The sequence below is a fragment of the Sinocyclocheilus rhinocerous genome, unplaced genomic scaffold (genome assembly GCF_001515625.1).
Source record: "Sinocyclocheilus rhinocerous isolate Xijiao unplaced genomic scaffold, SAMN03320098_v1.1 scaffold853, whole genome shotgun sequence".
NCBI lineage: Eukaryota > Metazoa > Chordata > Actinopteri > Cypriniformes > Cyprinidae > Sinocyclocheilus > Sinocyclocheilus rhinocerous.
This window is the reverse complement of record NW_015627738.1, coordinates 1,049,594-1,062,509: the sequence shown is the minus strand read 5'-3', so window position 1 is coordinate 1,062,509 and position 12,916 is coordinate 1,049,594. Positions and strand designations below refer to the sequence as shown.

Genomic DNA, 12,916 nt, shown 5'->3' with positions numbered 1-12,916 from the left:
CTGGGTGGATTTTTATCATTATATGGTGGTTGTGTACACACACTGCCAAAACACATTTCAGTTCAAACAACTTGTAAAAGTGCATGTAGCATCCTATGACCCCTTTAACAAAATTACTAAAACTTTTACTAAAATGAAAATGTAAAACTAATAACTAATTCAAAATAAATAAAACTATAATAGTGTCTTAATAATACTAAAATAACACTGGGCATGTGCTCGTGGCGATTTCTGAACAACCAGTTTTTGCAGCTTAATTTCCAAAAATGGTCTGACTAGTGAACATTAGGTTATGTCTGCATGGAAAATCAGAAGTGTATTTATTTCAGAAGTGGCCTCTTAGTGGTCTAGAGTGCAGTATAGAGTGAGTTCAGACAAACAGTGAGATGTGAAATCCAGAGAAGAGACGCGGACAGACAGGCTCAGTTTCTCTGCCGGTGCACTGGTGCGCAAAAAAGCCCTTTCTGGCACTGGCACTGCTATCGCTGCACCCTCTGGCATGTGCCCCGCCGTCCACAAATACACACAGACGTGATGCAGATCCCCGACCGGCCATCTGCCACTGATCTAATGATGTCCAGAACCACAAACAGACTCCCAGCCACTTCCTCTTACAGTCTCACAGATCAATAGTGCTGTGTAAATGAATGTGAGTTTGTGAATGTAGTATCTGTGAGTGTTTGAGAGACAACAGGCATGTTACAACAAAAGTAGATCACTCTCATTATAATTACTGAAAGGTATCACTGCAGCCATTTGACGAGACATGATGCAGATCCCCGACCGGCCATCTGCCACTGATCTAATGATGTCCAGAACCACAAACAGACTCCCAGCCACTTCCTCTTACAGTCTCACAGATCAATAGTGCTGTGTAAATTAATGTGAGTTTGTGAATGTAGTATCTGTGAGTGTTTGAGAGACAACGGCATGTTACAACAAAACTAGATCACTCTCATTATAATTACTGAAAGGTATCACTGCAGCCATTTGACAATGTTGGTGTTTAAGCACAGTCCATGTGAGTTTTACTTCATTGATTTATTTCAAGATTTGCTTTGAAGGATTTACTGATATTGGTTACTACTGTTAATACGAATATTCTAAGTCTATAGAATTTTTTCCTACTTCATACTTAATTGTTCACCAGGTGAAATTGCTTCAAAAGTAACATCACACCTTTAATCAGTGAGGCACATGATTTGGACTGGTACTGTGAATATATACCATGGCATTAGTGGTTTTTGTAAAGGTTTTCAGAGGTTATATAGTCTGAACACTGATGTCAGTCCAGCAGTCGAACCTCTTCTGATTCACAGAGACATGAAAGTCTTGCTGTCTGCTGCCATCTGCTGGTGTTTACAGCTCTGTTTGTTCAGATGAGTTCTGTTGATGAGTCTTTGTGAGCTTAAGTTGTTCACCAAACAATTAGTAGTAGTAGTTATATTGTGGCAAAAATATATTATATTATTATGCATCATATTTTGCTCTCAAATAAAAAAGAAACAGGAAATTATTTTTGCATAAATAAGATAAATATTTTATTATTATATTATGCAAGTCATATTTTTCTTTTTATTATGTTATGTTGTTATGCTATGTTATGCATGCCATACTCTATTTTATATATATATATACATAACTGTGGTGGCAGTATCTGCTCTGACTGTCCCACAGCTGGAGAGAGAGAGAGGGAGAGCTCCACCCTGCGGTATATTTCATGTCATTTGCTCTCACCGCTGGCTGGCCGCCTGCGTGATGGATGTCTGGGGGTCAGTCCTCCGTTAGAGCAGCATGTTTTGTTCTCTGAGTGTCCAGGGAAAGTTTAAGCAGTCAACCGGAGCTTCAGACATGCATGTCGAGGACTGAGGAGCCGCATGTTAGACTCTAAAACAGTGGTGAGTGTGACTTTTCAATGGGGGTTTGGCTTTGTTCTCCAATGGAACTGTCATGATTGCTTTAAGTTAGTTAACAGACCTTAATGTGTGAATATGAATGTGTTGTCAGTACTATTTAAGATCTCTTCACTGATGCTGCTCAAACTTTCAGGTTAGTTTGTTTTAAATCGTTAACATTATTTTTCTGCCTAAGCTTTTTAATGGCATTTATATATTATTTTATAGCTAATTTCAGCTTTAGATTGTGTCTTGTTTTGGGGGGGTTATTTTTTTTAAGAAATTTAAAATTAAAGTTTGAAAACCTCCTATTAACTTGCATTAGAATGTTCAGTATTTGCATACAGAATTCCTATTGCTCTTCTTTCTCACATGTATTTGGATACTGAATATTTTTCAATGGTTTTTCCTTCTTGCATCTGTTTATCTTCAGCACTGACACATTTATAACATTTAAAATATAAGACAACTTTGCCCCATCTTGACGTGTAAAAAAAAAAAAAAAAAAACTATAGACTTTCTGAGAGCATCCCATGTGACAACTAGCCCCATTCTGCTCAGTTTAATCTGGAAGTTCAAGCTTGTCTGGCTTTGATTATGATTTAGGAGATGTCATTCATTCGGTTTTTCTTGCTCAGATCGTAAACTCCACATACTGTCTGCAAGACAAGATCACAAAATGCGAGTTTTTTGTACTGTAAATGGAAAGTTTGGCCACTGACCTTCCAAAGTCAACACTTTGTTAGTTCATTTCTCTCATGAAAAACTGAAATGTCTGTTTGAACATGATGAAATAGGAATAAAAAAATCTTCATCCTTCCTTTCCTTCATTTGATTAAAAAAAATCTATATAATGTTTTTGTTTCACTGCCTTTAATTCACGCAGATTTCAGTAAATTAAATATTGTATTTGTGCGCATTTTAGAATTTGATAATGAGAATCACAACTTAGAAGGAGCAAATGAATGATGTGCTTTAACATGATGAAATGAAGGATGTGCGTTGAACTAAAGACAGGAAGTGGCTGAGGAACAGATCAGAGCATCTGTACTTGATTAAAGAACCTCTCTGGTTTAAACGTTTCAGCACGCTCATGGATCCCGCAGGCAGAGCAAGAGCAAACCAAGAATTCCTCACACGCTTGCAAAGGTCTCCAGCTGCAGAACATCGTTTCTAAACTTTTAAGACGTTTGCCCTCCACATTTGTGCGTGGGCTAATCAATGACAGTGATGCAGCTGAAATGTATCCTGCTTGTGTCATTTCCTGTTTCCCGGTGCCAGAACGTGTCCCGCCTGCTTTATGGAGCATGTGTGTGTGCAAATGTAGGTTAGGTACTGATGTGGTTTAAGCACTTAAGTTGATATTTGGTGACGAGACCCTGTCGTGTATATCAGGATCTCTGGTTTCCTTCAAAATGAATCAGAGGAGGAAAAGAGTACGCTTTAACTAAGAATTTGTGACAGGAATAGTACCCTGGTGTTGCTATGTGGTTGCTGGGGTGTTCTTTGTGGTTGCTAAGGTGCACTGTAAAAAAAAATCTGTAACTTTTACGGTAAAATACCGGCAATTGTGGTTGCCAGAACTTGACCGTAAAAAATATGGTAGCAACATTTTAGGTTTTACAGACTTAACTTAAATTCACAATAAAATACCGTTTTTCATTAACTGATGTAAGGTTAATAAACCAAAATATTGAAGTACTAATACCTGTTTTGAACCATTGTAATGCACTGATAACCACCAAAAACTGGTGGTGATGAGAAAGTCACATGATGAACCAAAGCTCATCAAACATAAAATATGAAGCGTCATGCAGGGAATTCTGGGAGTGTCAGTTTACAGTTTCTTACTGTAAATTATACAATGAATTTTTCTTTTTCACTTCCAAAAACCGTATTTTTAACAGTATTTTATACTGTAAAATTACATTAAATGTAATTACATTTATTCACCGAATATAGTATGGAAACTTACTGTTAACCAGTTAACAGGTTTTTACTGTAGCATTTTTACAGTCTTTTACTGTTAAAATCACAATCATTTTTTACAGTGTGTAGTTTCTCACTGAAAGTCCACATTTAAGTCTATGTGAAATTCTGGTCTATAGATATGACTTCTGTGTACGTCTGTGGAATTCTTCCCTCATTTGATCATAAACCAGGACAAAATAAATATAAATAAGGAACAGTAATGTCCTAGCAACTGCGTAGCACCGTGCTAAAAACAGTCTATCATTGTGATGGCAATAGTCCAGTTTAGATTAAAAGTCCGGTTTAGAAACCTTGAATGTAATCCCTTATGTTTCAGACAAAAAATTTTTAATGCACTAGATTTTGGGTTATTTGACTTCTCATAGCATGTTGCTTCAGACTATAATAGAAAATAAGACATCCAAAACACCTTTAAGTGTTTATTTTATTGCTTTTAAACTATTAACTGAAATATAGATTCCAATTACAATACTTTATAGACTGTTTTTGTCAAAATGAGTTTTTTTTCTCTGCTTCAGCAGCACTTGCAACAAACTTTACAGTTTTGTTCCTGTATTCTGAAGGTTTTTACAAAGAGGTTTAATTATGTATCATTCACCTGATTTTATACAACGTTTTATTCATAAAAACATGGTGAAAATGTATTTTTTCCTCACTGTTGACAGCTATAATCAACAATATCCACTGAACCTGGCCTTATCCAGCCTTCAAATTTTTGTTCTGAAAATATTTGCAAATAAGTGCATATTGGATTAGATCATGCCTAATTTGCATATTTAAACATAACATTTCAGAAAACTTGTCATTTAAATTTTTTTTGCAATTGTTAATTTAATCAATCAACTGGGAAAGTACGTTTTATCCAACATTCAGATTCACTGAATGCTTATTTAATTAGATCATGCCTAATTTGCATATTTAAACATAACATTTCAGAAAACTTGTCATTTAAATTTTTTTTGCAATTGTTAATTTAATCAATCAACTGGGAAAGTACTGTATGGTGATATCTATTATTTAAATTTTTTACCCTGTTCACCTGGGTTGTCTTAAAATAGCTATCCTCGTGTAGCTGAAGTCTGAGGTTGGCAGCAGGTCCGTATGAAATGTAATTAATGCGACAGCCACATTCCCCTCAGAGATATCGTCTCCCAGGAGCTGTTGAAAACTAATTGAGGTGAATGTGGCTTGACCCTGGGCTACTCTTACAGTCCTGCAGTCAGATAACCCGGGGAATTAGAGCCATTATGGCTGGTGTGATATTCCCCGTCATCCCATTCATCAAGCACAGGGTCCCTGGTTAATGAGGAGGTGCAGTCGGCTCCCGTTTGACCGGCTCCACAGAGAGGAGAAGATAAATGAGCTGCTGCTCAGCCGGGACCGTCATCCCGACACATGCTGAGACCCTCGAGTGGTGTGACATTGTACCTCATTTAAAACCCCGTTAACTAAAATGTCATTCTCATGTCCCGGTGGTGGGTTGAGATGTTTGATGTAAGGTTTGAATTAATTAATTGCACTAGCCGGTGATTTTATGTTCAGATTTGCATTTATGTAATGTGCAAGGAATTCATTTCTTGATGATTAACGTGAGTTCTTCTTAATAGTGGATTATATAAAGAGTGTCAAATTTAATTTTAATAAATAAGTGTGTGTGTGATTTATATTTATTTCTAATTTATATTATATTTCAAATTTATATTTATTTATATTTACTATTATATATATAATTTGTACTTAATTATATATATAATATAATATATGTACAATGTATATATAATTGTATTTATTTATATATAATATATACAATTAAATAAATATAAAATAGTAAATAAATACATTGACCTATATAAATAAATATAAATTAAATTAGAAAAATCTATCTGTCTGTCTGTCTGTCTTTTTCTTTCTTTCTTTCTTTTTTTTTAATTTTGGGGTGAAAAAATGTGACCTGCACATGATCATAAGCTTTGTGAGAGTTCTCTCTGACAGTTTAGAATTGATTTCCATGCATAATTCATATGCTGTTACGATCAATTCATGCACACATACATGTGCATGAATACTTCATAGCTCTTTTTAATGGCTTGAAAATTGCTCTTTGCATGCAATGAAAGGGCTGCACACAAGAGACAGCGGGCAGATCATGTGACTGCACCATAATAAAGTGTTTATCACAGGCTGGCTGTGTTGGGCAGCTCAGATCAGCCTTTTCTCTTCAGCATCGCTGGCTTTCTTAACTGATGAAAAGTGGCCAGATTTCGCGCAGCTTTGGCTGGAGGGCATGTCACTTAATAAATGAATGGTTCTCTCTTCGAGGACAGTTAAGCTAGTCACAGAGAGCGTGACCACGAGACCCCTGTGCCTCTCGCACTGGAGGAATGCGCATGTTTTCAGCTAGATGAAGGAAGCGTCTCATATCATCTCACGAGTATAACAATCTATTTTGTGCCTCAGATCTTCTCTGCATTCGTCGATATGAAATTACAGCATTTTCTTGAAGACGACACTGCATTTGAGCCATTTTTAGCAAATTGCAGTTTAGCTTTTTAACCCAAGACATGCTTGATTATTTGAAAAGAGATCTCCCATGTTTTTCCATACATTTCCTGAGGACTGTGGGAAAAGAAATACAAACAGTGGGTCAGAGTTTCACAGTGGTCACTCTACTTTTAGATCGTGTCTGTGAGAATACAGAAACAAACCCCAGTATGACTACAACTGAGCAGAATGAGTGTGTTAAACCATCTGAACAGTGCTGAACACACTAGATATGTGCGTCATATTTTCAAAACTGACTAGTTGGGTTGCCTGACTAGCTGACTAATTAGTATTAAGGAAGCATTGTGAAATGTGGCTAGTTCAAGGCTCACATGACTTTATTAGACATGTTTCTTAGGGGGCTTGTTTATGAATAGCAAGTTCTTACCATCCAGTAAATGCACATTTTCCTTTCCACTACAATTGTACATTGTTTAAATGAATATTTATCCTGAACATGAAGATTTTTTTGAAAATTTACTCTGCAGTGAATGGGTGCCGTCAGAATGAGAGTCCAAACAGCTGATAAAAACATCACAACAATCCACAAGTAATCCACACCACTCCAGTCCATCAGTTAATGTCTTGTGAAGCGAAAAGCTGTGTGTTTGTAAGAGACAAATCCATCATTAAGATGGTTTTAACTTCAAATATGAGTCCTCTGTCCATAATATTGCTTTCTCCAGTGAAAAGGTCATCTTGTCTGAATCAGGAGAGAAATCTGCACAGATCAAGCACCGTTCACATGCCAAAACAGCTCTAGACATATATGTAGGTGGATTTTGATGACAACAGGAGATGGACTTTTCGGTGGAGGAAGCGTTATTATGGATTAGTTCAAATGTCTTAATTGATGGATTTGTTTCTTATAAACATGACGGCACCCATTCACTGCAGAGGATCCAATTTTATAAAATAAACGTCAATTAAAATACAATATTTAAAAATGTATTTTATTTCAGCTAGTTGCCAAGGCAACATTTCTAATTTTCATTTTATTTTAACTTGAAGTACTACAATAACTAAAACTAAAAATGAAATGAATCTTAATAAGTATATAGACAAATTAAAAAATAAAAAATAAATAGTGAAAATGACAAAAACATACAACAAAATTACTAATTAAGTGAAATTAAATTAAAAGACAGAAAACATAGAAGTAAAAACTAATTCAAAATATTAGTAAAATCTATAATAGTATATCACTAACTGATAATAAAAATCCAAGTGGTGTTTGCCAACCGATGTTGTGGATGGTTACCTGCTAAGGTGATCGAAGTGGTTTTTAGCACATTGCTGTGCAGTTACTTAAGGTGTTCAGAGTCCTTAATAATGCATTGCTATGTGGTTGCTAGGGTGCTCTAAGTGGTTACTAGGGTGTTGTTAGGGTATTCTGAGTGATGCAAAGTGGTAAAATCAAGTGAAAATCAAAAGTCTGGTCATATAGAGTAGTAACTGCATATATTAATATGAACGATAATAATACTGATGCTGCAAGCAGTGCTAATTAATGACTTTTCGCTGGCTTTGCTGGCTTTCTTAACTGATGAAAAGTGGCCAGATTTCGCGCAGCTTTGGCTGGAGGGCATTAAATGAATGAAATGAATGGTTCTCTCTTCGAGGACAGTTGAGCTAGTCACAGAGAGCGTGACCACGAGACCCCTGTGCCTCTCGCACTGGAGGAATGCGCATGTTTTCAGCTAGATGAAGGAAGCGTCTCATATCATCTCACGAGTATAACAATCTATTTTGTGCCTCAGATCTTCTCTGCATTCGTCGATATGAAATTACAGCATTTTCTTGAAGACGACACTGCATTTGAGCCATTTTTAGCAAATTGCAGTTTAGCTTTTTAACCCAAGACATGCTTGATTATTTGAAAAGAGATCTCCCATGTTTTTCCATACATTTCCTGAGGACTGTGGGAAAAGAAATACAAACAGTGGGTCAGAGTTTCACAGTGGTCACTCTACTTTTAGATCGTGTCTGTGAGAATACAGAAACAAACCCCAGTGTGACTACAACTGAGCAGAATGAGTGTGTTAAACCATCTGAACAGTGCTGAACACACTAGATATGTGCGTCATATTTTCAAAACTGACTAGTTGGGTTGCCTGACTAGCTGACTAATTAGTATTAAGGAAGCATTGTGAAATGTGGCTAGTTCAAGGCTCACATGACTTTATTAGACATGTTTCTTAGGGGGCTTGTTTATGAATAGCAAGTTCTTACCATCCAGTAAATGCACATTTTCCTTTCCACTACAATTGTACATTGTTTAAATGAATATTTATCCTGAACATGAAGATTTTTTTGAAAATTTACTCTGCAGTGAATGGGTGCCGTCAGAATGAGAGTCCAAACAGCTGATAAAAACATCACAACAATCCACAAGTAATCCACACCACTCCAGTCCATCAGTTAATGTCTTGTGAAGCGAAAAGCTGTGTGTTTGTAAGAGACAAATCCATCATTAAGATGGTTTTAACTTCAAATATGAGTCCTCTGTCCATAATATTGCTTTCTCCAGTGAAAAGGTCATCTTGTCTGAATCAGGAGAGAAATCTGCACAGATCAAGCACCGTTCACATGCCAAAACAGCTCTAGACATATATGTAGGTGGATTTTGATGACAACAGGAGATGGACTTTTCGGTGGAGGAAGCGTTATTATGGATTAGTTCAAATGTCTTAATTGATGGATTTGTTTCTTATAAACATGACGGCACCCATTCACTGCAGAGGATCCAATTTTATAAAATAAACGTCAATTAAAATACAATATTTAAAAATGTATTTTATTTCAGCTAGTTGCCAAGGCAACATTTCTAATTTTCATTTTATTTTAACTTGAAGTACTACAATAACTAAAACTAAAAATGAAATGAATCTTAATAAGTATATAGACAAATTAAAAAATAAAAAATAAATAGTGAAAATGACAAAAACATACAACAAAATTACTAATTAAGTGAAATTAAATTAAAAGACAGAAAACATAGAAGTAAAAACTAATTCAAAATATTAGTAAAATCTATAATAGTATATCACTAACTGATAATAAAAATCCAAGTGGTGTTTGCCAACCGATGTTGTGGATGGTTACCTGCTAAGGTGATCGAAGTGGTTTTTAGCACATTGCTGTGCAGTTACTTAAGGTGTTCAGAGTCCTTAATAATGCATTGCTATGTGGTTGCTAGGGTGCTCTAAGTGGTTACTAGGGTGTTGTTAGGGTATTCTGAGTGATGCAAAGTGGTAAAATCAAGTGAAAATCAAAAGTCTGGTCATATAGAGTAGTAACTGCATATATTAATATGAACGATAATAATACTGATGCTGCAAGCAGTGCTAATTAATGACTTTATACATAATCTATAGACCTATTTATCACATTTATCTCATGCTTGTCTTATTTTGGTTGTTGTGTTTGTTTTTATAATGAATCTCCTTGTTGATGTCTTCCGAGGCTGTCTAGCTGTTGAATGGCCGTCTCTGAGGCTCATTGATGTGTGTAAATCTGAGCCAAGTCAGTCTTTGGAAGTGTCACTTCCTCCAGCTCAGTCTGTGAATATTAATCACCCTCAATAAGCTGCTCAGTGTCTGTGAACTTCAGCCATCAACGCGCAGGTGCGCTCAGACTCAGACTGACTGGGATCCCGGGATCCTTCAGGGGCTTCTGCACTCATGCAGGAGAATATTAAAAGCTTTTCTAAAAGGACTCAACAAGTTATTCTCATTTCTCAGCTCTGTTCTGTTCTGTTTTTAATGCGTTTCATTGACTGCTGTATATTTCAGTGGTGGATCTCGAGCTGTTTGATTCCAGTTGGCTCCGAGTTATATTTGGTCATCTGATTGTTGGACATCAGGAGTGTTAAAGCCAGAAGACTTTCCAGATTTGTGCATTTCTCTTTAATAATTTAGCCATGAGTGGTGCATTATGTTTTTATCATCTGAAGACAGGATGAAGAGCATTTGGCTCTTGCTGTCCTTCTCGCTGTCTGTGAGGTTGTGCCTTTAAATCTCAGTTTTATATTTAGAGCAGTATATTATAACTTTGACTATGGATAATGAAACAAAGACTGATCAAGAAATTTGTGGGGATTTGAGCTCACCAGACAGTTTTTCGCGTGTATGGGCAGACCTGATGAATATCTTGGTAAGTGTGTGAATTTGTATTTTTAGTGTCTTCCAGAAAGTGATGTTTTATTTTATTTAGTTTTTTTTTTTATTTTTTTATTTTATTTTTTATTTTATTTTATTTTATTTTATTTTATTTTATTTTATTTTATTTTATTTTATTTTAGTTTAGTTTAGTTTAGTTTAGTTTAGTTTAGCTTAGCTTAGCTTAGCTTAGCTTAGCTTTGTTTTGTTTAGCTTTGTTTTGTTATTATTAGTATTAATATGTGGATGTTTAGTGTCTATTTATATATCTATTTAAGTTCTCTTTAGCATGCATCCTACATCTTCAGTATATTTGTTGTTTTTAAATAATATTTAGTGAAAGCATGTGGATTTACTTTGTGTTTAATGTCACATTTGCTATTGTTGTTATTTAATATTAAGCCTGGGGATAATGTAGTTATTTATTTGTCTGCTTTAAAATAGTTTCTTCCTGCATCCCAAACCTTTCTCATCGCCAGCAAAGTGTGCCATGCTTATATGGGTGACATAGTTGACTAAAACTTCAGTGTGCTAAAAATATTTGAGGGAAATATAGGAAAAAATATAGGAGATGAGCTTGCAGATCTTGAGATGATGCTTTGCCCTCTGGGTCTCCAGTGAGTAAACGAGAGAGGTCACGTCTCTGTGTGTCATACAATACCAGGAAGACATTCTGAGGGAAAGTTGATTTCTTCTGACCTGGAATATTGGCTTTTAGGCCAGTACACACCATAACCACCACCATGGAGGCTGATAAGGCTCAGAGTCTATCTGAAGCAGCTTTCAAAGGCCCAAACCTGCTCTTTTGACTGTTGCTTAGTCTGAGAACTGGATATACATCACAATTCTGCAAGATTATAGAGGCGGTTTTCTCCTCACTGCTGTTTTCAGACTGCAGATAATGGTTGTATTGTTTGTGTGTGTTGTAGGATGGCTCTCTGGGTAACATTGAGGATCTGGCCCAAGAGTATTCAGAGTATTACAGCACGTCCTACAGCGAAGTGTGTGACAGAATGGAGGAGTTACGCAAACGCAGAGTCACTCAAGAAGCAGAGACGGTAAAATGCTTACATGAGACTCTATTTAAAGCATATTTTGCTTTTTTTTTTTTCAATAAAGTCCACTACTGTTGAGGTTGGTAAGGTTTTGCAATGTTTTTGAAAGATGTCTCTTCTGCTCACCAAAATACAGAAAAACAGTAATATTGTGGAATATTATTACAATTTCAATTAAGTGTTTTTATTTAAATATATTTGTAATTCCTCTGATGCAAAGCTGAATTTTCACCATCATTACTTACGTCTTCAGTGTCCCATGATCCTTCAGGAATCCTTCTAATATGCTGATTTGCTGCTCAAGAAACACTTATTATTATCAATGTTGAAAACAGTGCGATTCATATTTTTGTGGAAACCATGATGCAGTATTTTTTTCTGGACTTTTTTAATGAATAGAATGTTCAAAATAACAGCTTTTATTTGAAATAAAAATGTTTTGTGACATTATAAATGTCTTTACTGTCACTTTTAATGAATTGAATGCATCATTGCTGAATAAAAGTGTTACATTTTACAAAAACAAAAAAAAAACCCTGACCAGAAATTATAAATGTCTTTACTGTCACTTTTAATGAATTGAATGCATCATTGCTGAATAAAAGTGTTACCATTTTACAAAAACAAAAAAAAACCCTGACCAGAAATTTTTCAAGTAGTCTAGCATTTCAAAAAGCCAGAAAATCCTGATATTTTTTTCCTCTGTGAAATATTGCGTCACAATGAAAATGATGGTTAGATGTGTCATTTGGTTCAACTAGATAAGGGTTATCAGAGAATAAGGAATGAGCAGTTTGTCATTGAGGGCTTTGTTTAAATTTCTGCATGACTTTGTTTCTCAGGGAAAGGCTGAATCAACAACATCCCTTCAGCTGCGGTTGGAAATCCAGGTGGGTAATGAATCACGGTCAGCGGAGGGAATGACCCGTCCAGGAAGTTGTGCTTTTATGGGAAAGTGACACTAATAGTGTCATCTTTACTCTTTGTTCAAACACTATCTCAGTCTGTATTTGTTGTTAAGAGTCTAAAATGTCTTAATTTTTCTTCCCAGGAGTCACTGGGTCTGTCTAGCGCCGTGTCCACACCTGAGGTCGAGAGGAGGTACGTGTGTGTTGTTGCATTTTTAGCATTTCTCATCCAGTCTTTGCAAACTGTGCTTGTTCCAAGAACACGATTAAGGGACTTTCTTGTCAAAAATGTTTAAGATTCCATTAGAGCTGGTCTGACAACGAGAAATTAGATATTTAGAGTTCCTGGACTTACATAAATGAGA

General features: G+C 35.8%; 1 protein-coding gene across 3 annotated transcripts in view; it reads left to right on the top strand.

Annotated features, from left to right (window-relative positions):
- The window catches only part of sash1b (SAM and SH3 domain containing 1b), a 108,287-nt gene that overhangs the window by 75,675 nt on the left and 19,696 nt on the right, over window positions 1–12,916 (top strand). Inside the window, exons 1-4 of one of the 3 annotated variants that reach the window (XM_016545356.1) lie at window positions 1,770–1,898; window positions 11,518–11,646; window positions 12,486–12,533; window positions 12,695–12,744. In XM_016545356.1, the coding sequence (XP_016400842.1) occupies window positions 1,878–1,898; window positions 11,518–11,646; window positions 12,486–12,533; window positions 12,695–12,744 (248 nt within the window). In that variant the 5' untranslated portion in view covers window positions 1,770–1,877. Of the gene's footprint in view, window positions 1–1,769; window positions 1,899–10,537; window positions 10,584–11,517; window positions 11,647–12,485; window positions 12,534–12,694; window positions 12,745–12,916 lie in introns of those variants that run through there. The other 2 variants (XM_016545365.1, XM_016545347.1) reach the window with 2 other exon arrangements.